The following is a 23,700-nucleotide window of genomic DNA, read 5'->3' as shown; positions in this document are numbered from 1 at the left end:
TTATATTAAAAAGATGTCTTTTTTTTCTGTTAAAAGCATGAGATTGGCCACGCGGTGGGTCACGGCCAGAGAAGCCCTCGCCTGCCACTGTGCGCCAGTCCGATGCCACCCAGCCGGAGCTCGTTTGAGACGACTGAGCTTGTGCCTGCAGACAGAGATGGCTTCTAAGGCCTAACAGAAAATACTTACTGTGAGATACCTGCTCACAACAGTGAGAATGATACACCACTGAGTCAAGACATATTTACACAGCATCCACATTTAACTGTGCTCAACTTATATATATTTTTCTGGATAATTATAGCTTATTTCTTAAAAAACATTTTTAGATAGGAAATCATGGACTAATCTTAAGAAAGTATTCTGTCTTCCTAAATAGAACACTAACATAATTTTACCCATTTTGAATAACCCAAAAATTTATGCTACATTGTATAGTCATGTTCTTAGGAACTAACGAAGATACTAGGCTATATTGTTGTAGCTGTTTAGTCGCTAAGTCATGTCTGACTCTTTGCGACCCCGCAGACAGTAGTCCACCAGGCTCCTCAGTCCGTGGGATTCTCCAGGCAACAACACTGGGATGGGTTGCCATTTCCTTCTCCAGGGGATCTTCTTGACCCAGGGATCGAATTCACATCTCTTGCATTAGGCAGGTAGATTCTTTACCATTCAGCCACAGCCTGTAAATAATGACGGTCCTGAAGGCACTACTATACCTCAGTCCCCCGTATCCACAGAGAAAACGTTACAAGACCCTCAGTGGATGCCCTTCATGGGGGATAGCACCCAGTCCTATATGCACATGCTTTCTCCTATACCAATGGGCAAGCAGTGTATATGGCATGGACACGTTAGATAAAATGATGGCACCAGACAGGGGACAGTGCTCCTCAGATGGCACACAATTAAAATTTATCAACTGTGTAATTCGGGAATTTTCTACTCAGTATTTTCAGATTGAAGTTGAATGCAGGTAACTGAGACCATGGATGGGGGGACTGCTATACTTTTTGGAACCTGAGTTTATTTTAATAGGCTTTATTGTTGTTAACAGGATGGCTTCTAACCTATTTTTTTAAGACAGCACAACAAAGGAAAAATGAATACGGTGAGAGGGTTACCTGTGAGTGACAAACTGTACTCTGTGCATTGCCTCTCTAGTAAACACTGGTTTATTGCATACTGGTTACCGCCTTCGCTTCAGACAGCCTACTCTGCCTGACAAATGACGCAGCACCAGCTAGGTACCATTGTGTTTGTGTCTGGGTGTATCTACTGTGTGTACACACACACACACGACATTCTATGCGTGATCACTATAGGCTAAGAGTTAAACATACAGGTTCTAGAAGGAGTGGTCTGAGGTTCAAAGCCCAATTTTCCATTCAGTACTAGTTTTACTAATCTTAGGCATATTACTCATTATATTAAGCCTCAGCCTCAGTTTTACTGTCTATAAAAAGAGGCTCACAATATTCCATATCATAGGACTGTTGTGAGAATAATATAAAATAGCATGTGCCAGGCAGAGAGCCTAGAACAAAGTAAGCACACGAAAAATGTTAGCTGTAATTGTTATTTACACTACTATTATTATAATAGCTACTCAACTGTTCAGATAAACTTGAGTAGTTTAAGATAGAATTTCTATGGTTTAGAAATAGAAATTTAAGAGAGGAGTTTTGTACTAGAGAAAACAGAGTATACACACTGACAAAAAAAAACCCGTACAAAATACGGTCAAATCAATTATATTTCCATACACTAGCAAAAAACAATCCAAAATAAAATTAAGAAATCTATTTACAATAGTATTGAAAAGAATAAAATACTAGGAAAAATTTAACCAAAAAAGTATGAGACTTAAATACTGACAACTATAAATCACTGGTAACAGAAATTTAAAATCTAATTAAATGGAAAGCCATCTCATGTTTATGGATCAGAAGTAATATTAAGATGGTAATACTCCTCAAATTGAGGTGTGTAATCAATAAGATCTCTATCAAAATCCCAGCTGCCTTCTTTGCAAAAACTGACAAGCTGATCATACTGAAATGCAATAGACCAGAAGAACCAAAACAATCTTGAAGAAGAACAAACTTGGAAGATTCAATCATCCTGATTTTAAAACACTTTACTACAGAGTGACCATACTCAAGACAGTGTCATACTGGCATAAAAGACAGACTCACTCAACAGAGCAATCAAAGAGAACTGTGTGATCAGAAAAAAGCCCTCACATTCATAACCATTCAATGGGGAAATAGTAGTATTTTGGGCAAATAACACTGACATAACTAGACATCCAAATGCAAAAGAATGAACTTAGACCCTGACATGATATCATATACAAAAATTAACCTTAGAAGGGTTACAGATCTAAATTTAAGAGCTAAAATTATGAAACTCTCAGAAGAAATTACAAGAGTAAATCTTCATGGCCTTGGGTTAGGCAATGTTTTTCAAAAAACCACAAAAATGGCTGGATTTCAAAATTAAAATGCCTTTACGCTGAAATGACACCAACAAGAAAAGGAAATGAGAACCCACAGAATGTGTGTGCTTAGTAGCTCAGTCATGTCCGACCCTTTGGATTGTAGCCCGTCAGGGTCCCCCGTCCATGGGATTTTCCAGGCAAGAACACTGGAGTGGGTTGCCATTTCCTTCTCCAGGGGATCTTTCCGACACAGGGATCGAACCTGCATCTCCTCTGCACTGCAAGTGGATTCTCTACCCACTGACCATCAGCCCACAGAACAGGAACTATTTGCAAATCATGTATCTGAGAAGGGACCTGTAGAATATATAAGGAGCTATTACAATTCAAGAGTAAAAAATAAATAACTCCATCAGACAGTGGGCAAGTAATATGAACAGACATTTCTCCAAAGACATAGAAGTGGCCAGTAAGCCACTGTGAGAGAAAAGACCCTGATGCTGGGAAAGACTGAGGGCAGGAGGAGAAGAGGGTGACAGAGGATGAGACAGTTGGATGGCATCACCGACTCAATGCATATGAAGACGCTCAACACTGTTAAATCATTGGGAAAATATGAAACAGAAGCCACAGTGATAAACTACTTTATACCTACTAGGACAACTCCAAAATCACTGCAGATGGTAACTGCGGCCATGAAATTAAAAGATGCTTGCTCCTTGGAAGAAAAGCTATGAACAACCTAGACAGCATATTAAAAAGCAGAGACATCACTTTGCCAACAAAGGTCTGTATAGTCAAAACTATGGTTATCAAGTAGTCATGTATGGATGTGAGAGTTGGACCATAAAAAAGGTTGAGCAATGAAGAATTGATGCTTTTGAACTGTGGTGTTGGAGAAGACTCTTGAGAGTCCCTTGGACTGCAAGGAGATCCAATTAGTTCATGCTAAAGGAGATCAGTCCTGAATATTCATTGGAAGGACTGATGCTAAAACTGAAGCTCCAACAACTTTTGCCACCGGATGTGAAGAGCCAACTCATTGGAAAAGACCCTGACGCTGGGAAAGATGGAAGGCAGGAGAAGGGGACGACAGAGGATGAGATGGTTGGATGGCATCACCGATGCGATGGATATGAGTTTGAGTAAACTCCGGGAGTTGGTGATGAACAGGAGAAGTCTGGCGTGCTGCAGTTCACGGGGTCGCAAAGAGTTGGACACAACTTAAGTGACTGAACAACAAGGACAGCAATAATCAAAAGGAACAGACAAGCACAAGTGTTGCCTAGGACACACAGACAACTGGAACTCTTATACATGACTGGTGGGAATATAAAATTGTGCAGCCACTTTGGAAAACAGGTTGTCAGTTCCTCAAAAACACTCAACAGAGTTACATTATGTTAAGTGATCTAACAAGGTATAAACACAGAGACAACAAAAACATATGTCCACACAGAAGCTTGTGCAGGAGCATTGTTTATAACACCCCAAACTAGAAACAATACAAATGTCTATCAACTATCAACGGCTAAACAAAATAGGGTTTTATCTACAAAATAAAATATTATTCATAAAAGGAATAAAGTACTGATCCATCCTACAACATGGATGAACTTTAAAACATGCGAAGTGAAAGAAGCCAGCTACGGAGGCCATATATTATATGATTCTGTCCATGTGAAATGCCCACAATAGGCATTGAGGTTGCCTGGGTTGGGGAGATGGGGGGAAGTGAGAGAATGAGGATTATTGTTAAGTGGGTTAGGGTTTCTTTTTTAGGGATGCTCTGCTGCTGCTGCTGAGTCGCTTCAATTGTGCCTGACTCTGCGACCCCACAGATGGCAGCCCACCAGACTCCCCCATCCCTGGGATTCTCCAGGCAAGAACACCGGAGTGGGTTGCCATTTCCTTCTCCAGTGCATGAAAGGGAAAAGTGAAGTCATTCAGTCGTGTCCGACTCTTCGAGACCCCATGGATTTAGGGATAAGAATGTTCTAAAATCAGACTGATTAGATTTTGGTGATAACAGCAAACTTCTATGAATACACTAAAATCCACTAAAGTATACATTTTAAATGAGTAAATTTCATGGTAAGTAAATTTTATATCAGTAAAACTTATTTTGAAAAAGCAGAGGCAACAATTCTGCAAACCAAATTTGACATCATTTCTGTATACCTTAAAACCTGAACTCAATAGAGGACTTACATTATTATCAAAAGAAAAGAAAAGAAAATGTTAACAGAGTAAGAAGTTATAAGTTAACACTGGCATTTAGAAAACCGTATTTAAAAAAGGCTTAGACAATACTCAATCAGACAAATATAAGAAATAAAGAATTTAAATAACTTCTACAGCTTTAACTCACTAAAGATTTAGCTGAATCTTACTCCTACACTGAAAGAGATCAGGAAGGAAGAAACCTTTAGATTCACATTCATTGAATATAGTACTGTATACTCAACATAATTCAGGTAAGAAAGTATATTGATAAATGCTGAAATTCCCCTCAAAGGGTATTCTGAGTAATCCTATATTAAACAGAAAATTTAAATAACCAATATACTACATGTAGTCTAGCAAAGCTTAACTTAAATCTATAATAAGTTAAAACCTTAAACATTTTAAGATTTTAAAATTTTAAAATAAATAAGTTTTAAATAAAATAAATTTATTTTAAAATAAAATATAAAAAAATAAAAATAAAATAAAATAAGCCCTTAAAGATTTTAATAAAATTATAAATCTATAATAAATTTATATATATACATATATATATAAAATCTATATATATAATTTCCAGCTTCTCTCCAAGCTGGAAAACTTTAACACTATTAGGGAATAATTTCAAAATGTTAAACTATGTTCTTTGTTCTTTCAACGAATATTACCAGAAATAAAACTTAGTCTAAAGATGCCCACAGGACAGTTGCACAGAAGGCAACGCTCTCATGAACACGTCACTCACTGTCGCGGTTGTGTCATCTGTCCTCAGCCCTCCTGGCCTGAGAAAGTGAGCGCCGATGGTGGACCTCTGGTAGTTCCAGGTGGAGCACGACAGCTTACCCTGGTGGCAGGCAATGATGCCGTCCCAGTCACTTTCACGAGCTTCCTCTAAAACAGAATTAAAATCACTCATTCATTCACCTGTTTAATAAGCATTTAATATGCTATGTTAGAATTCAGTACTAAGATACAGTATGGTCAACAGGTAATTCCTGCTAACAATGAGTTTTCAACTGAACAAGAGATTCTGATTAGAAGAAATTACAGTAAGATTAAGTGTCTTTTAAGAGCATTCAGGAGGAGTTTACTAAGAGATCTGGGGCAAGTAATAAATGGCTCCTTGAAAGAAGTAAAGCAGGTAGAAATTAATGGAGTGGGGGCTGTGGAGAGGAGAGGGACTGAGACACGCACACGGGCCCAAGCGTAACTCGAACAAAATGAAGCACAACAAGTAAATGCAGTCTTTTCCTGAGGGGTGGGAGGAGGGCAAAGCCACTGGGCCACATCACCAACAGTCCTAAAAGCCAGGCTAAGGAGAGAAGACTAAACCCAAAGAGGTCGTCAAGTAAAAAAAAAAAAAAAAAAAAAATTATTACTCAGGTTGTTATAAATGGAAATGGTGCATAAACAATTATTTCTGTGACAGTTTTCACCCAACAATCTTACAATCTATCTACATTTTTCTTAAAATTATTTCTTGGAATGATGCACTGCTCAGATGACACAGTTCACTAAGACCTCAGTGTGTTTACATCTTAATTAAGTTAGCCAAAGCTCTATATTATCAGTTCTCACCTTTTTACATTAGTGACTTTCTTATCAGGCTTATAATAGAATAAATTAGAGGAGTTACAAAATAAAATAGCAAATATTGTTTATTATTGTATAGAGAGAACAAAGCCTAGAATTAATAGATAACAAGTTCCAATTATAAATAAATCATTTTCAGTCTTCACACAAGACTTGCATGCATTTGGGATGCATCCTGGATTCTTACTTTTGTTTGCTAAAACATTTATTAAAATGGAAGAAATAAATATATTCGAGTGACACTCCAGATGCTTATTTAATATTTGTAAAAACATTTACTAAAATAGAGAAAATAAAGAAATACACAGAAGGAAATAACGGACAGAGGAGAACTCAAAACGCAGCATGAGGCTTCTTACCAGCGGCAAACTCCGTGACGGGTGGAAGTCTCACTGACATGGTATTTTGAAGTCCTTTACGTTTGACTCTCTTTTTATTTATTAATCCTGGGGTTAGGTGAGAGGGGAATATAGCTATGAATTCTTAATGAAAGATGTATATAAAAGAAAAGCTATTCGTCGAACTTTATACGTAAATTCGTTGAACTTTACATGTAAAATTCAAGATATTCCCATTTAAGTGAGGTGCAAAATAAAGATGATATTATAACCACTATCTTAGTGGTATTAAAAATTGCAGTTAGAATATAAATGAACAGACTGCATTTACAATATTAGCAAAAAAAATTAGCAAATTATATTAAAATATATAAAATACCATTGAGTAATCTTAAATATTCAGGGCTAATAAGAAAGAAACTAAAAACTTTCATTAAGGAACGTTAAAGACACCTTGACTGGGGATGTATATTTCTAGATAATTCTTAAAGATATCAAATCTCTCCAATTTGATTCTAAGAATTATAATTATGGATGTTGATTTCAAATTGATTCTGAAATTCATCTGGAAGTATACACGTGTATGAATAGCCAGGATATTAACTTATGACCCCATGAACTGTAGCCTATCAGGTTCCACTGTCCATGGGATTTTCCAGGCAAGAATACTGGAGTGGGTTGCCATTTCCTTCTCCAGGAGATCTTCCCGACCGAGGGATTGAACCCAGGTCTCCCGCATTGTAGGCAGACGCTTTACTGTCTGAGCCACCAGGGAAGTCATATTAACTTACAAAGAAGTTTAATTATAAATAAGCCTGAATATTTTTGTTTAATAAAATCTTTCAAATGATAAAACCCGTGGGCATGAATAGAGAATTAAAAAATCCCTTTTGGCAGAAAGATGGGACTCTTCTTACTTTGATGCTTTCTGTAAGCTCCCTTCCATCTTTAAATTCTGCATTCCACAGATGACACCACCCTTATGGCAGAAAGTGAAGAGGAACTAAAGAGCCTCTTGATGAAAGTCAAAGAGGAGAGTGAAAAAGTTGGCTTAAAGCTCAACATTCAGGAAACTAAGATCATGGCATCCAGTCCCATTACTTCATGGCAAATAGATGGGGAAACAGTGGAAACAGTGGCAGACTTTATTTTTGGGGGCTCCAAAATCACTGCAGATGGTGACTGCAGCCATGAAATTAAAAGACGCTTGCTCCTTGGAAGGAAAGGTATGACCAACCTAGGTAGCATATTAAAAAGCAGAGACATTACTTTGCCAACAAAGGTCTGTCTAGTCAAGGCTGTGGTTTTTCCAGTAGTCATGTATGTATGTGAGAGTTGGACTATAAGGAAAGCTGAGCGCAGAAGAACTGATGCTTCTGAACTGTGGTGTTGGAGAAGACTTTTGAGAGTCCCTTGGACTGCAAGGAGATCCAACCAGTCCATCCTAAAGGAGATCAGTCCTGGGTGTTCACTGGTAGGACTGATGTTGACGCTGAAACTCCAATACTTTGGTCACCTGATGTGACGAAATGACTCACTGGAAAAGACCCTGATGCTGGGAAAGACCAAGGACAGGAGAAGGGGACGACAGAGGATGAGACGGTTGGATGGCATCACCGACTCCATGGACATGAGTTTGGGTAAACTCCAGGAGTTGGTGATGGACAGAGAGGCCTGGCGTGCTGTAGTCCACGGGGTCGCAAAGAGTTGGACACAACTCAATGACTGAACTGAACGGAACAGATGGCTCCAGTTGAATTATCAATGTCTTTTGGGTGGTAGCATTATCTTCTTTACCACCTAAGATACCTAACTCTTCAATCTTACAGTAGCACCTCAACCACTTCTACAGCAATACTGACTTACAAATCTTATTACTGCTCTTTCATATAAGGGAATTTTATTTTATCCTAAGAAAGAGTAAATTTATTAATGAAACCTCCTCAGGTCATCTCCCAGACTCTTGAGACGATTTTTTTATGACCAGTAGCTTTTTTTCCATTTGCAAAAGACCTACCATGTCCCAAGCTCTTGTTAAATTTTTCATGTACCGTGGAAAATGACTGAAGCGTTCCATCCTGACCTGTTGGTACACACAGAAAATCAAGCTTCATCAGAACAATGGACCATATGAATCATGAAGCTTCTAAAATTAGATTCTATAAAAAGCTTGAAGTTAGTTGGCAGCACTTTAAAACGAAGCTGATTGTAACTACCTCATTTATAATATTCAACTGCCCATGGAATGCCATTTAGTAAAAACAAAGGATAAAATGAGGTGCTGGTAATTGCCAGCAGATTATCTGAATAAGCAAGGGCCACATTTCTGGAATTTGTACATTCTGACTCCAACAATTACTAAATAGAATGAAATTCCAAATAAAAATACTATCAGTTAGTGTTTCCTGAAGTATTCAAAAACAATCACCTCATATTACCCAGATTTTCAAGTCATTCAAAGTGAATAGTCAAGGGCCACATTTCTGGAATTTGTACATTCTGACTCCAACAATTACTAAATAGAATGAAATTCCAAATAAAAGTACTATCAGTTAGTGTTTCCTGAAGTATTCAAAAACAATCACATTTTACCCAGATTTTCAAGTCATTCAAAGGGACATCTCAATCTCAAAACATGTAAATACCAAACCTAATAAATGTCAAAGCACACTGCTCTCATGCCTCGCTGAATTAAGCGAAGAACGCAAAGCACTCACTCGCACTGAGAATCTGCTGCCCGTTGTGTCCATAGTATCTGATTTTGGTAAGAGGAGCACTGTGTCCCATTCTGAATCTCAAAAGCCGGCCTTCACCTGCGGGACCGTCAAATATCCATATCTGCCAAGAAATGAAAAAAGGAAGGCTTTTCCACAATGTGTCATGTGATCTGCAAGCAGTCAAACCACCTTCTACATCAATCTGGTGGCACTGGGTGATGCCTGCAGATCTCTGACCCTGGAGTGCAGGCTAGGGAGAAGATAAGCTGTCTAACTCTCTCCAACTCCAACAATCCTGCCTGGAAAACCCCACGGCGAGTGACAGTTCATCGGGTCACAGAGAGTCGGACGCGACTGGGCAACGGGGCACTGCACGACTCTCTCCGTGCGAGTCAGGCCACCTGCTGCCTGTTACCTCCTCCGTGTCAGTGTCTCGGCCCATATGCCTTTCACCCTCTAGGTTTCAGGCTGATACATCAAAGCAGGCTTGTAATAACCCAAAGGGTAGGATACATGTGCCCAGTAAAGTAGTAACAATCACAGTACCCTGAGAGCATTGTCAGCACCATTCGTGACAAGAAGTGGCTCTCTGTGGAGAAATGTCAGTCCGGCAATTGCTGTAGAATGTGCATTTCTCATTTGACTGATTAACTTCTTGTCTTCTAGATCCCAGAGTCCAATATGGCCACATGGGCTTCCAGCTGCCATTACTGGGTGACCATCTATTGTTAAAATAGGATACAGTAAGAAAAACATGCACCATAAAACAATTAAACTTAATAATTCTTCTCTCCACTCTTTTAATCCATAAATATAAATTTAAAATAGAAGACTATATACCAATAATCTACCAATATTCCTTTGGCTCTTTATATTCCAGTATTTCATTCACTTCTATTAGATCAAATTATAAGCAAATATCAAGAAAATTTCTATGAGCTTCAAAGTAATACATCTGAAGTGTTCTTAATTTTCATCCATAAACAAGTTGAGAGTTACCTGTGCGAAATGAAATCGAAGTAATAGGTCCCCAGTCTTGACGAAACTTCATTAACGTTTCATCAAATTTAATGTTATGAATGATAACCTGACCCGACCTAAGACCAACAGCCACAACATCCACAGCTGGTGCCTGAAAATTAAAGCACTCAAGTTTTTATTTCCTTAATCAAAGCACTTTAATAATACTGATGATCACATCATTATTTATGTGTTACCAAAATAAGTATTAATAATGGAATATCTTTCTGGAGATGGCAAAAACAATGAATACTGTCATTCTGGCATACTTTGATTGATACCTGGCATGGAAGTATTTAGGAATGATTTTTCCAAATTACTGCCCAGCTTCAGTCTGATAGTCATCGTCACTTCCCCACCCACAGACATAGTTAACTTGCTAAGAAAACAGCCATAACACAGAAGGAGCTGATGTGTGAAACCACTACAGGTCATTATTGCCTGAATGGAAACAAAAAGAAGAGACAACTCTTAGAAAATATATAAAGGCTTGCCATATGCATGGCAACATAAAAGGCCAACTACAAAGGAAGTGAAGAATGGTTTAACCAAAGAATACAAGAAAAACCTATAACCCATGTTAAAAGGCAAATAGGTTTTACAATTAGTCTGTTCCAGCTCTAACAGTCTATGATTTTAATCTTCATTTTACACAGTAGTATTACATACAGACTCTAGAGTACGTTTCTCTGTTTAAGAACAGAAGATCAATGTCCAATACCATACAAAATGGCATCAGGCTAAACATGTAATTAATTAGCCATCAAGTAACTACTATGCATGAGACCCTGTGTAGAAGCTGGGGATACTAAAAGAAATACGATGGCTGGCCCTCAGAGAACCTAATCATCACCTTTGGGATCTTCTGGGTAGGTAAAAGCAGAGCAAGGTTGATGGAAGTGAGAGAATGAGGAATGTGTATAAACCAAGCAGGTATAAGCAATGGATATCTAGAAAGACAAGGTACATGGCCTGTATATGTGTCCAATGTGTAAGGTTCTCTGCAGCAAGTCATTCAATCATATAGTTCTACAAACTCATAAAGACAAAAAGCAGTTATTTCTGGAAGAGTCCAGCATCTAATGAACAATTAATACTGGGCACCGATTGAAGGCGGGAGGAGAAGGGGACGACAGAGGATGAGATGGTTGGATGGCATCACTGACTCAATGGAGATGAGTTTGAGTAAACCCCGGGAGTTGGTGATGGACAGGGAGGCCTGGCGTGCTGTGGTCCATGGGGTCACGAAGAGTCAGACATGACTAAGCGACTGAACTGAAATGAATTGACCGATTTGCTTAAGCTACAAATCTCAACACACTGACAAAGTTCTCTGTATGACCTACAAGCTCTCTTGCTTCCTTGAAAAACCTCATCTCCACTCTGACCAAGGCACTGGACTCTACACGCTTGCAAAATGATCGGTAAACATGGATTCACACCAACCACAGAATTAAGAGATTAATTCCAGGCAAAAAGGTTTCCACAAATATTTATAGACAAAGGCATTGTTTTCAATTCTATTTCCAAAACACTGTTTTTTAGGGTAATATTTATAAAAAACTAGACTAGACATTATTTTGTCTTTAGGTCCACAAATGGAGAAGGCAATGGCACCCCACTCCAGTACTCTTGCCTGGAAAATCCCATGGACAGAGGAGCCTGGCAGGCTGCAGTCCATGGGGTCGCTAAGAGTCGGACACGACTGAGCGACTTAACTTTCACTTTTCACTTTCATGCACTGGAGAAGGAAATGGCAACCCACTCCAGTGTTCTTGCCTGGAGAATCTCAGGGATGGGGGAGCCTGGTGGGCTGCCGTCTGTGGGGTGGCACAAAGTCGGACACGACTGACGCGACAGCAGCAGCAGCAGCACCAGGTCCACAAATGTGGTGGCCCCTGAAAGTGAAAGATCCTACTATTGGCTTCATTTCTTCTCTAACTTAACAGAAATATACTAACCTGCTGAAGCGCTGTCACTCCAACTTTCCATCCCGCAAATGTATATAGAAGTTTACTACAAAAGGAAAAATAGTTGAAAGCTATTTTTTTGGGGGGAGAAAAACAAAATTAACTACATATTAAAAAATGATATAGTAACTATTAAGTTCTTACTCTGCCCCACATTGTTCTAAGTAGGTATATTAATCTACTTAATACTCAAAATAATGCTATGAGGTAGATAGCACCATTTTTCAGATTAAGAAACTAAGAAACTTAATTACATGAAAAAATTAAGCTAAGATTACACGGCTAATATTGACAGGGCCCAGAGAGACTCAGATCCTAAGCTGCTAAGAACTACGATACTATGCAGCCTCTTGGAGAAATTAAAAAGAGAAAGAAAAAAAAATACATGAGTAAAAACTATTTTATGTGACAGACACAATTTAAAATTGTGTAAATATTAAAATATTTAAACAATTTAAAATAAAATCTTAGAATACAGGCAGATCTCATTTTTTACCATAATGTGAAACCAGAAACCTTACACAAAAAAGGAATATGTTATAATTACAATACTACTTGTATGTTACATGACTGTTATATGACAACAGTGATGATGCTCTGAATTTCAGAATCAAGCCATGAATGATAGTTTATAGAGCAGAGATACGTGAGATTGTTATAATGACAATAAAATATTTATTCATAAATTAAATTCTTTAGGCACAGAGTAGGTCACTCTCACACAAAACCTGAAGAGATAACCTTGGGGGAGAGAATATGTCCATCATTATTTCCCAGTCTATTACAGAATAGGTAGTTAATGATATTTGTTAAGTTGAACAGAAACACTGATTTAAAACTGATAACTAGGATAAACATTAAACCTCTGAAAATCTCTTCTCCCTTTCGAATTTGTAAGGGCTTTGGAAAGGAAAATTTGGATGGTCAAATATTTCTGTTTGCTCTTTTAATGATTATTCAAAGAAAATTGAGCTGCTACTCTTTGCTCCGGACAAATGTACAAATAACCAGCAGAAGTGTTCAACATCATTTATCTAGTCCCCTAGCTATACTAACAATAACAATATTACAGATATTCATCATGTTTGTGCTTGAAGATGAATATACTTTACCCTGAAAACCATACCTAAATGCTAGCACTAAATAAACACTAATTTGTGTTGCCATCTAATCTTTTAGTTTATTGAGAACTAGAAGCTGCTCAGTGACGACTACAATTATTTCTCTGATCTTGTACACTAAAGCCTTCATTACAGTTTCATGAATTCTTTACAGTGACTAAGGATATCAGTCTGCAGTTTTCAGTGAGCAATTATGAAGCTGCCTACCATGTTTCAGGACCATAGCCCAGCTTTCGCATATGTGATTCCATGAGTAACAACTCCAGGAACAGGTATATTTACTGAAAATCCTCCAAAAAATATATAAAGGAAAGGAGACTTGAGAGACTTAAGAATGCTTTAGGGTGTAGTAGATGAGGATAAGGTAGGAATCACTTATGTTCTAAATACAGTGCTTACTTGGATTTTACATTCCATAACTGGAGGCTTCCTTGCTCACTTCCAAGAAGTATTTTATTCAAGTAGGTACTCGGGTGCAAAATTGCAGAAATTTTAAATACTGATTTATCAAAAGACAGTTGCAGGTATTCTTCTACAAAAGTAAAGGTTATAAATGATACATAAAATAAAACAGTTTAAAATATTTTTCATACACTCATATATTCAGCACTTAAAATCTACCATATCAAAGATTTATGTACTAATATAAATCAAAGACATATACTAACTTATAAACATTCCCTGAGAAATTAAACAAATGTGATGAGGGGCAACTTGCAAATTTACTGACATTGTCAAGAATTTTCTAAAAGTTCTAATATCAATCCTACTTAAAATTTTACTCAACGTCAAACCAGTTTATGGGATGAAAACAAAAGTTCAAAAAAAATGACACTAAAGGACCAGACTTAGTATTTTTATAATTTGATCAAGAGGCATCTAATGTTCTGAATGAAGTGCATGGGAAGGAAGGAGCAAATATCTAAAGAGCTTGATCAGCTCCTCAAACATGTAAAAAGTCAGTGGCAAACCTCAATGAAACTAAAAACAGGCCTTCTCACATTTACACAGGAGACCCTCAAACAGAGGAGAACAGAACTTGCAGCCCTGTTGAGTGGAAAATGGCATAACCTGCTGTCTTTTACTGCAAGATCACAACATTTTTTGAAACATCACATGCTTAAAATTCCTATGTGTGAATTTTGTTTTCTATTTCACAGTTCATCCATGATGAAAACACTTTCTCACTTAATTTCCCAATGAACTTGAGTATCAGAGAACATACACTTCTCTTAACCTTTAGTTTCATTCTATCTGGCTGCTGCACACTCCACGAGTATGTGTACCCCAGTTTAAGGAGCATAGATAACAGATGAGAATTATAGAATCTTTTACTTAAATATTTTGAAAGATTGTTGCCTCTATTTGTAACTAGCAGTCTTACTTAAGGTCACTACAAACGGCTCCCTGAAGACACTGTGCTACTGCAAGAGTAACAAAAAGCTGGGTATCAGTATCAAAAGAAAGCTGGCTGAACTCTAAGAGGCAGATTCTCTAACTTTATAAAAGGCCTTTTAATATTCATCTGCTTGGGGACTACTTTTGAAATTCTGTTCCCTCCACTTGAGCAAAAAAAAACAAGAGTGGCTAATCTGAACAAGAACATGGAATGACTAACAAGAGGGCAATCCCTAAGACTTTTACTAAAAATAAACACACTAGCTCAAAAAATGAGTTAATCAAGAGGTAAGAAACGCTAAAAATGCACACAGATCAAAAAACTTAAAAGCTTTAATTCATGACAGACCCCACAGTCTTTTACCTGACGAAAGCTGGGGTTATTCTGGTGATAAATTCCTAACGTTGGTGATAACATGGCCCTATAAACATAGCTCAGTGACACTGTTTAAGAAAATCACAATTAAAAGACACTGACTCATATTCTTAGAAAAAGGATGTTTATTTTCCTTCAGATGATTGGATCTTCAAGTTTACTATTATAGTCTCACTTACAAAAGTTGAAAATCCAAACCTAGTATTACTCAGGTGTAAACATACACCAAAATTCATCCCACAGAGAAAATATCACATTTCACTAAACTTGGAGAACTGTAATGCAACGTATTAGTGCTAGTTCAGATAAACACATTAAATAGATTTTAAACAGCTCAACTAGCTAACTGAAACTGCTTAGCAATTTCTTTACTTAGAATCCTTTTCCTTTTACACATTAAAGATTCTTAAAAATTTTTTACTGCTTACATGTGAAACTTCTGGTATAGAAAGTCATCCTTACAGATATTTTAGCTACATACATACTATTCCAAGATAAAGCAATAAACTGGTTAATTCTTACCTTCTGAATATATGTGCCAAATAATAAGAACGCTGTCAGTATCAACAGAGATAACGTGATCCCCAAAAGGTTGCAAAAGATGGATTTCTGCCTTATGACCCTTAAAGGTATGTACTACCTGCAATGTCAAAATTCAAAAGAATTTCCTATTACTATTCATTCATCATGTAATATTATTCATATTAACCAAAAAAAACCCATGCTAATCCTAAAGATGCTCACACTAAGAAATGTCCAACTTTCGATTACCCAAGGTTAGATCAACAAATAGCAAGGAATCACACATTTTCAAACCTGCTCCCCAGCGAGTCCAATTAGAAAACATGGGCTAGGAACACAGAAATGAGATCTTTGAGGCTCAGCTTCTCAACCAAGCTTAGGGAGAAGGCATGCAGAGAGCTGGGTCCCTCAGCCAAGCCAACCAGCACAACCCCATGCCCTCAGAAAGGCAGGATGTTCTAGAAGGCTTACAGCCACCACCAGGCGGCTTCCACAGAGGACAAGGGAGGGGATACAGGCTACTGCTCCCCTTCGGCTTTCTGTCTGCGCACAGACATTCCTACCCTGACAGCAGCAGCTGCACCCTCACTGATTACAGCCCCTTCCTCCACGGTTGCCATTCTCACCAGGCTCCAGGAACACTATTTCTTCTCCTTCTCCCTCTGGCCCTAAGGATGCAACAGTTGCCTACAGTTCATAGTCTCTGATACCTTTCTACTCCTAATTTGTACATTTATCTCCCAGGAAAAGCTACAAATTGCAATATTTTGGACAAAAAAAGGACCTTGACTCTCTAAAAAGAAAAAAACTTTCACTGACTCTCAAAACAAAAACTCCCATTAAAGAACTTTAAGTTGCCTTCCTCTGCCAGGGGTAGAGATGATGGAAAACACTGGGAACAAACATCATTAGTCTGAGTCAGACTTTGAGAAATACGGTAATTCATCACCTGGCTCCCTAGCCATCCCCATGGCCACATTCTCTTCCATTCTGGACCACGAGCACCACCAGCTCACCTCTCAAATTAGTCATCCCAGGACAAACTTAGAAACCAACAAGTAGATTAAGACAAGAAAAGACCCTCCCTTAGTAGAGAGAGCAGAGGATGTAGCTTTTCCTATGCAGGCAACAAGCAGTTGGTTCTTAGAAAATGAGCCATGGGCTGTGATGTTCACAACGAAAAAGTCAATCCACATAAAGCAGTGGTACAGATACGAATCTCTTAGGAAAATATTTTCAAATACTCTTGACTGAATCCTACCCCAACCAAATAAAGTAGAAAACTCTAGAGATGGGACCTGGTTGGAAACAAAAAAGCTGTAGCAGCTAGCTGCCCAAATGATTCTAAGGTGGATCCCAGGCAAAGGAAACTGAACTAAAGCATCACTTTTAATTGATTATGAAAATTTCACGAAATCAACTTTCTCTTCCTCCAGCAAAGTGAATATACATTAAAAAACAAAATACGTCGAGAGTGTCTCAGATCAAGAAGAGCAACATTAAAGTTCCCTCCCACTACCATGACAATCAATCACTGACTGCAAAGACAAAATAGTTCAGTGATACAAACCTCTTTATTACGGGCAAACGCAGAGAATACATTCCCATAAGCAGCAAAGACTAACCTCCCATCAGCTGCCATACAGCAGATATCCTGTGGAAGAGAGTTACCTAGAAAAAAAGAAATATAAAATGAAAGAAGTAAAGATATTTTTTTAGAAATAAAGACATTTAAGATTGTGGAACAAATACAAACTTCAATTATGCATATAACATCTTTCACTTCTTCTAATTTATTATGTATGAGAATCAGAGCATAAAATTTAGACTTCAGTGTTATTTTAGACTTCTAATAATAACAATGACATTGAAAATATGTTATCACCTTGACTTTCCCTAAGAGAATTAATGTCCAGTATCTGCAGACACAAGAACATAATCCTCAAGAATTGAGAAGCTTTTTGAGGTTATTTGGGGGAAAAAATTCTCAATAAATAAACAAAACTGGCAGATGGTCATCTAATCTCCATGTGAATGTCTTCAGCAACATCAAGCTCCTAACGACTTCAATGTATTTTAAAACTAGGTCAAAACTGAGAACTCTAACTCCACAGATTAGAGTAACTTAAAAAAAAATTCCATATGATATTCTACACACTGACCCTTACATGGGTTTCCATAGTCTTCCCCAAGGCAAACATGCATCACCTGCAGCCCCTCCTCAGGACAGGGTTCCTGCAGCCCCTCTTCAGGACAGGGTTTCCTGACCCCTCTGTCACCGCCAGGGTCACATGGGCCTTTACTGTTTATTTCCCATTTTGGGGTCAGAACCGTTAAAATATAAAGAATTGTTTTAAGTATCTTTCACGCTGTTATTCCATTTCTAAATACTATTTTTATAGGTTTATCACTCACTTTAGTATTGCCCTTCTACTTCCTTCTATACTCTTTTTAAAAAATTAAATTGATCAGATGTCAGGATACATTTAATAGGAGGCTTCCTGTGTGCTGTTTTCAGTCTTGCATGAATTTTATGTTCCTTAACAGCACCTGAATACAGGTGCCAGAGAGCTGGCAAGCCGGCGGGGATAATAGAAATAGACGTATCTCATTCATATGGAAATTCCATATGGTGAACAGCAGCCATTTACAAGTCTCCTCCTTTCTGATATGTAAAGTAACTGTTACAACCCCCTCTCTAGAGAATAATTCTAACCTCCAGCTTTCTAGATGACTTGTTAGACTTTTGATCCCTATCTCTGCTAAAAGGGCTATCTGGTAAGAGAGTATATATATGCTCACAATATCTTTAATAAATGCCTTTGTTCCACCGAGCACTGGTCCCTGTGTCTTTCCCTCATTCTCTCGCGTGCGCTCTCTCTCTATCTCTGTCTGTCTCTCGCTCTCTCCGTTTCAGGCTGTTTCCACGGAGCACAGGTGTCCACCGTGTCTACTTATTTGCCCGGGCTTTCAAGACCTCTTCGAGAGGGCGCCCTGAGCCTATGTAGACGGTGCTAGCTCTTTGTCCTAGAGTTATATTGGCATACTGTGTAAAGCAGGGAATATCAGCCCCTTTTCTTCCTTCTTCCCTTATCGGTTGACTCTGTACCCCCAAGTTCCGGTCCATTAAAGGACCACAACAATCAGACATACACTGTAAATCCATATAGCTCTGTTTTTTGTACAAAGATCACATTTGATGGTGAAACTAGAATCTCTCAGTCCTGGCAAGCTCTTCATTCTATAAAAGAGTTTTCAAAAAAATAAATAAATTAAATTCTTCCATTGCAAAAAAAATATCAAAATGTGGGAAAAAGGAAAACTCTTTCTTACAATGGAATGATAGAATCAGAAAATCACTATTTGATAATCATCCTACTAATAATACAGGTGAGAATCACCACTAAATGACAGTCAGCAGTACATGAAACTTTGAACAGTAAAGACTATTTAAAGTGAAAGTGAAAGTGAAGTCGCTCAGCCGTGTCCGACTCTTCTCAACCCCATGGACTGTAGCCTACCACGCTCCTCTGTCCATGGGATTTCCCAGGCAAGAGTACTGGAGTGGGATGCCATTGCCTTCTCCAGGGGCTCTTCCCGACCCAGGGATCAAACCCGGTCTTGTCATTGTAGGCAGACGCTTTACTGTCAGAGCCACCAGGGAAGTCCTATTTATACGGTCTCAAAGTATCCTGAGGACTTCCCTGGTGGCTCAGATGGTAAAGCGTCTGCCTACAATGACAAGACCCGGGTTCGATCCCTGGGTCAGAAAGAGCCCCTGGAGAAGGCAATGGCATCCCACTGCAGTACTCTTGCCTGGGAAATCCCATGGACAGAGGAGCCTGGTAGGCTACAGTTCATGGGGTTGCAAAGAGTCGGACACGGCTGAGTGACTTCACTTTCACTTTCAATGTCTCTTACCACATGCACTTACTACATTTATTAGCTACAAAGGGCAAGTCTTCAAAGGGAGCTGCTTGATAAATGTCACCTTAACCAAATGATCAAAGTTTTCACTGCCAGGAAAAAAACTAACCAATAGCATGTGCCTCGTGATATGGTTCACTGAGAATTCAGCATCATTTTTTCTTACTCTTACAACACTGCAGAACCTGAATCTAATCATGAGGAAGTATCAGAAAAAGTCAAATTGAAGAATATTCTTTAAAAAAGACTAGCCTACACTACTCTAAAAATATCAATGTTGTAAACCACAAAGAAAGAGATGAATTAGTTTAAAGAAGACCAAAGAGAAATGACACCTGAAAGTAACAAACAATCCTGTCCTGGATGTTTTTGTTAGCTATGTATGTTTACCATAAATATATGCCTAAGTCTTTATATGTTTCACAAGTATTAACTTTAAGTCAAAATTTTAAAAGAATGTTAAAAGATACTAAACATGCACAAATTCAGGATAAACTCTATACTTACTTACTGCAACCAGACTAAGTTTCTGAACCTGTTTTTAAAAAAGAGAACAAATGATTAAATTTTTAGTAACAAAAAAATTATTATAATAATCTAGCACTTAAAGATTAAGTTCTAACCTCGTACATAAATTTGCTATGCGGTCCTTCCTTGAAAAGACACTGATGATACTAATTTTCATTATTAGCTGATTAGTAGCTCAGTTCAGTTGCTCAGTCGTGTCTTAACTCTGAGGCCCCATAGACTGTAGCCCACCAGGCTCCTCTGTCCATGGAATTCTTCAGGCAAGAATACTGGCGTGGGTAGCCATGCCCTTCTCCAGGGGATCTTCCTGACTCAGGGCTCAAACTCGGGTCTCCTGCATTGCAGGCAGATTCTTTTAGAGTCTGAGCCACCAGGGAAGCCCATTCTCATTATCAGGAAAGCTTTTATTTTCTACTATTTCATCAGTGACGGGACGGTAGGCATCATGTATAGTTTTGTATATGGATCATGTAATAAATATTTTAAGGCTTTGCAATCTGTGTGGTCTTTGTTGCAATCACTAAACTGATAATATATCATAGAAGCAGTCACATATGGTAAAAAAAAAATGTGCATGACTGTATTCCAATAAATTTGATTTATGGATATATAATTATAATCTTTAAAACTGTCATATGCTGTGAAATATTATTCTTCTTTTGATTATTTCCCAGCCATTTAAAAACGTCAAAACCGTCTATCTCAGAAGCATAGAGCACAGAAGGGTATGAGGAGGAATTCAAGAATGTGACAGTGTAAGAATAAAAGTGCCCTTGAAGATGAATTAAATAATCTATGTTTCTTAATTGAGAGACGATGGATTTCTCCATCCCACTCAAAATCTGACTGTACTGCATCCTACTATTATGCAAATTTCACTTGGAGATTATGCTAATATTAGAATAAACACAGCCAGAAAAATAAATAAAAATGTCATAGGTCATACAAAAACAAAATGTTGGCAGAATTGGCTTGCAGGCTGGAGTTTGTGGGCCCCAACCTATGGTTACTGATGCAGCTATGTGACTTTGAGAAAGTTACTCAACCGCTCTGTGCCTCAAATTCCTCACCTATAAATTAAGGATTAAAATAGGTCCTTAACTTTACCTATCGGATTATTGTGAGGATTCAGTGAGTAAAATTTGTGTGAACAGTCAGAATGGAGTCAGTCATACAGTAAATGCTCAGTAAGTGTTAGGTGCTCTCACCAACACAATCTCCATCTTGGAGATGGCCTTCACTTTCCGTTCCTCACTTGCTCTTCCACTAATTCTACCTGCTACCAACAACCAGTTCTTCTTGCTAACAATCCATCTGATTTTCACAATACTTCAAGGAAAGCTTATATTCTCTAAGAGTACAACTTTACATCAGTTTCCAGGAAAAGTGCTTAATTAACACTGACTAGTTTTAACCTCCTTCTCAAGTAAGGCCCCACCTTTCACAGAGCATACCTTCATCTGGAGAAGACAAAAGAAAGAAGGAAACAGCAACAAAAGGCTATTTCAAAGACTGATGACATATTTTAGAGGAAAAACCATCAGTAACAAGGAGGAAGGCCTTGGGCAAGTAACAGTTTTTTCTGAGATTTAGTTTCCTAGTCCCACGGACAGAGGAGCCTGGTAGGCTGCAGTCTATGGGGTCGCTAAAAGTCGGACACGACTGACCGACTTCACTTTCCCTTTTCACTTTCACGCATTGGAGAAGGAAATAGCTCCAGTGTTCTTGCCTGGAGAATCCCAGGGACGGGTTAGCCTGCCGGGCTGCCGTCTATGGGGTCGCACAGAGTCGGACACGACTGAAGCGACTTAGCAGCAGCAGCAGTCCATGTAAGGGTGCTACAAAATAACGAACATTCTTCTTGGAAAGAAAACGCTGCAAGGTTTAGAGGATGTGGCACCTCTGAACTTTGTCATGGTGGCAGAAAATAGATGCTCCGGGGAATTTTAGGGAAATTAGTCTATCAAATGCGGACAGTCGCCTAAACCGTAACTAATCTCACCCTCCCCAGTTATCCCAGTGTATTTTATTTTAGCCCGCATCTCTAACTCGGTTCTTGTCAGGAATTGCACAATGAGATGGCTTACAAGTCTTTCTAATTAAAAGGGGGCGGGGGAGCAGTTTCTTTCACCGCATTTATTTTCAGCCAACACACTGCCGCTGAACTGCGATGTTCTCCGGGACCTCCCCCAGCCGGACAGCCGCCGGGGCTCGCCGCAGGAGGACGGCCCGAGCGGAGGGCGGCGCGACCCCGGGGCACTCACGTCGTAGGTGTGGAAGCTCTTGCCCACGCACGTGGTCACGTAGAACCGGCGCTTCAGCGCACTGAACCGCACCGCGTGGGGGATGTCGCTGCTGAAGAGCCCCAAGGCCCGGAACCCGGCGAAAAGGGCGCTGGCGGTACGTTCGCCCGGGCCTCGCTCCATCGCGGCCGCCGACAGCTGCCTCGCGCCTCCAGTCCCAGTGAGACCGCGCGCCCGGGCCCGTCAGCGCTCCTCGCACGGCACAGCCCTCGGCCGGCGCTTCCGGCGCCCTACCGCTTCCGGTGCTCGCTGCCAATGGAGCGAGCGGAGGCTGTCTTCGGTGCAGCTGGAAAGTAGCTCCCCGCGGGACACGAAGGGGAATCACCACTTGGGTTCCGCGGCCCCAGTCTAGCGCAAGGTGAGGGCGTTCCCCGCCGTCCCCGACTAGCAGATACTGCGGTCGCTTTCCGGCGGGCCTGAAGGGACGAGGCCGAGTGGGAAGCCCGGCGGCCGGGAGAGTAAGGGGACGCGGAAGTCTTAGCCCAGGCTTTCCGGACGGGCACGACTAATCCGACTGCGGCTGGGGGACGTTTCTAAAGGCCCGGGGCCTCCCGGTGTCTCGGCTGGTGAAGAGTCCGCCTGCAGCGCTGGAGACCCGGGTTCGATCTCTGGGTCTGGAAGATCCGCTGGCGGAGGGACCGGCTGCCCCTCCAGTGCTCTGGAGAATTCCAGAGACTGTGTCGTCCGTGGGGTCGCAAAGAGGCGGACACGACTGAGCGACACTCACTTTTTTAAACGCCCTTATTTTGTGGAGATACGTGTTTATGGGTGAAATTATATGTCTGCGAATTTGCTTTCAAAATAATTGGAGATGAGTTGCAGGGTTTATATGACATGCATGTTTTTTTATACGTTTATATTAAAGATTGATACTTGTTGAATCTGGGGAATGGCTGTGTGAGAGATCATAATACTGCTCTTATGCTTCCGTATAAAATTGATATTTGCCATAGAAAAAATATTTTTTGTATTTTACAGAATTTGTGTAAGGTAAAATATAAATTGGAATATTAATGGATTATTAATTTTTTACCTGTGAGCCATAGAAATATGTACAAATGGTTTTAATTATCAGGTAAACATTAAGAATGTTCTAAGGTACATATACACAATGGAATATGACTCAGCCATTAAAAAGAATATATTCGAATCAGTTCTAATGAGGTGGATGAAACTGGAGCCTATTATACAGAGTGAAGTAAGCCAGAAAGAAAAACA

At 39.3% G+C, this 23,700-nt stretch overlaps 1 protein-coding gene across 5 annotated transcripts in view; it reads right to left on the bottom strand.

Moving 5' to 3' along the window:
- Window positions 1-22,723, bottom strand: part of WDR36 (WD repeat domain 36) — a 40,602-nt gene extending 17,879 nt beyond the window's left edge. For 2 of the 5 annotated variants that reach the window (XM_081501511.1, XM_081501512.1), the window contains exons 1-12: window positions 22,444-22,723; window positions 20,159-20,186; window positions 17,295-17,395; window positions 15,725-15,842; window positions 13,828-13,960; window positions 12,299-12,353; window positions 10,317-10,449; window positions 9,864-10,039; window positions 9,318-9,438; window positions 8,618-8,683; window positions 6,622-6,708; window positions 5,415-5,560 (exon numbers count right to left, since the gene is read on the bottom strand). In XM_081501511.1, the coding sequence (XP_081357637.1) occupies window positions 5,415-5,560; window positions 6,622-6,708; window positions 8,618-8,683; window positions 9,318-9,438; window positions 9,864-10,039; window positions 10,317-10,449; window positions 12,299-12,353; window positions 13,828-13,960; window positions 15,725-15,842; window positions 17,295-17,395; window positions 20,159-20,186; window positions 22,444-22,605 (1,326 nt within the window). In that variant the 5' untranslated portion in view covers window positions 22,606-22,723. Of the gene's footprint in view, window positions 1-5,414; window positions 5,561-6,621; window positions 6,709-8,617; window positions 8,684-9,317; window positions 9,439-9,863; window positions 10,040-10,316; window positions 10,450-12,298; window positions 12,354-13,827; window positions 13,961-15,724; window positions 15,843-17,294; window positions 17,396-18,877; window positions 18,966-20,158; window positions 20,187-22,310 lie in introns of those variants that run through there. The other 3 variants (XM_081501516.1, XM_081501514.1, XM_081501515.1) reach the window with 3 other exon arrangements.
- Between the last annotated feature and the right edge of the window lie 977 nt (window positions 22,724-23,700).

Source organism: Giraffa tippelskirchi, chromosome 6, assembly GCF_054371585.1.
Source record: "Giraffa tippelskirchi isolate mGirTip1 chromosome 6, T2T-mGirTip1v1.2.pri, whole genome shotgun sequence".
NCBI lineage: Eukaryota > Metazoa > Chordata > Mammalia > Artiodactyla > Giraffidae > Giraffa > Giraffa tippelskirchi.
The sequence above is the reverse complement of the archived record's forward strand: the minus strand, read 5'-3'. Positions and strand labels throughout refer to the sequence as shown.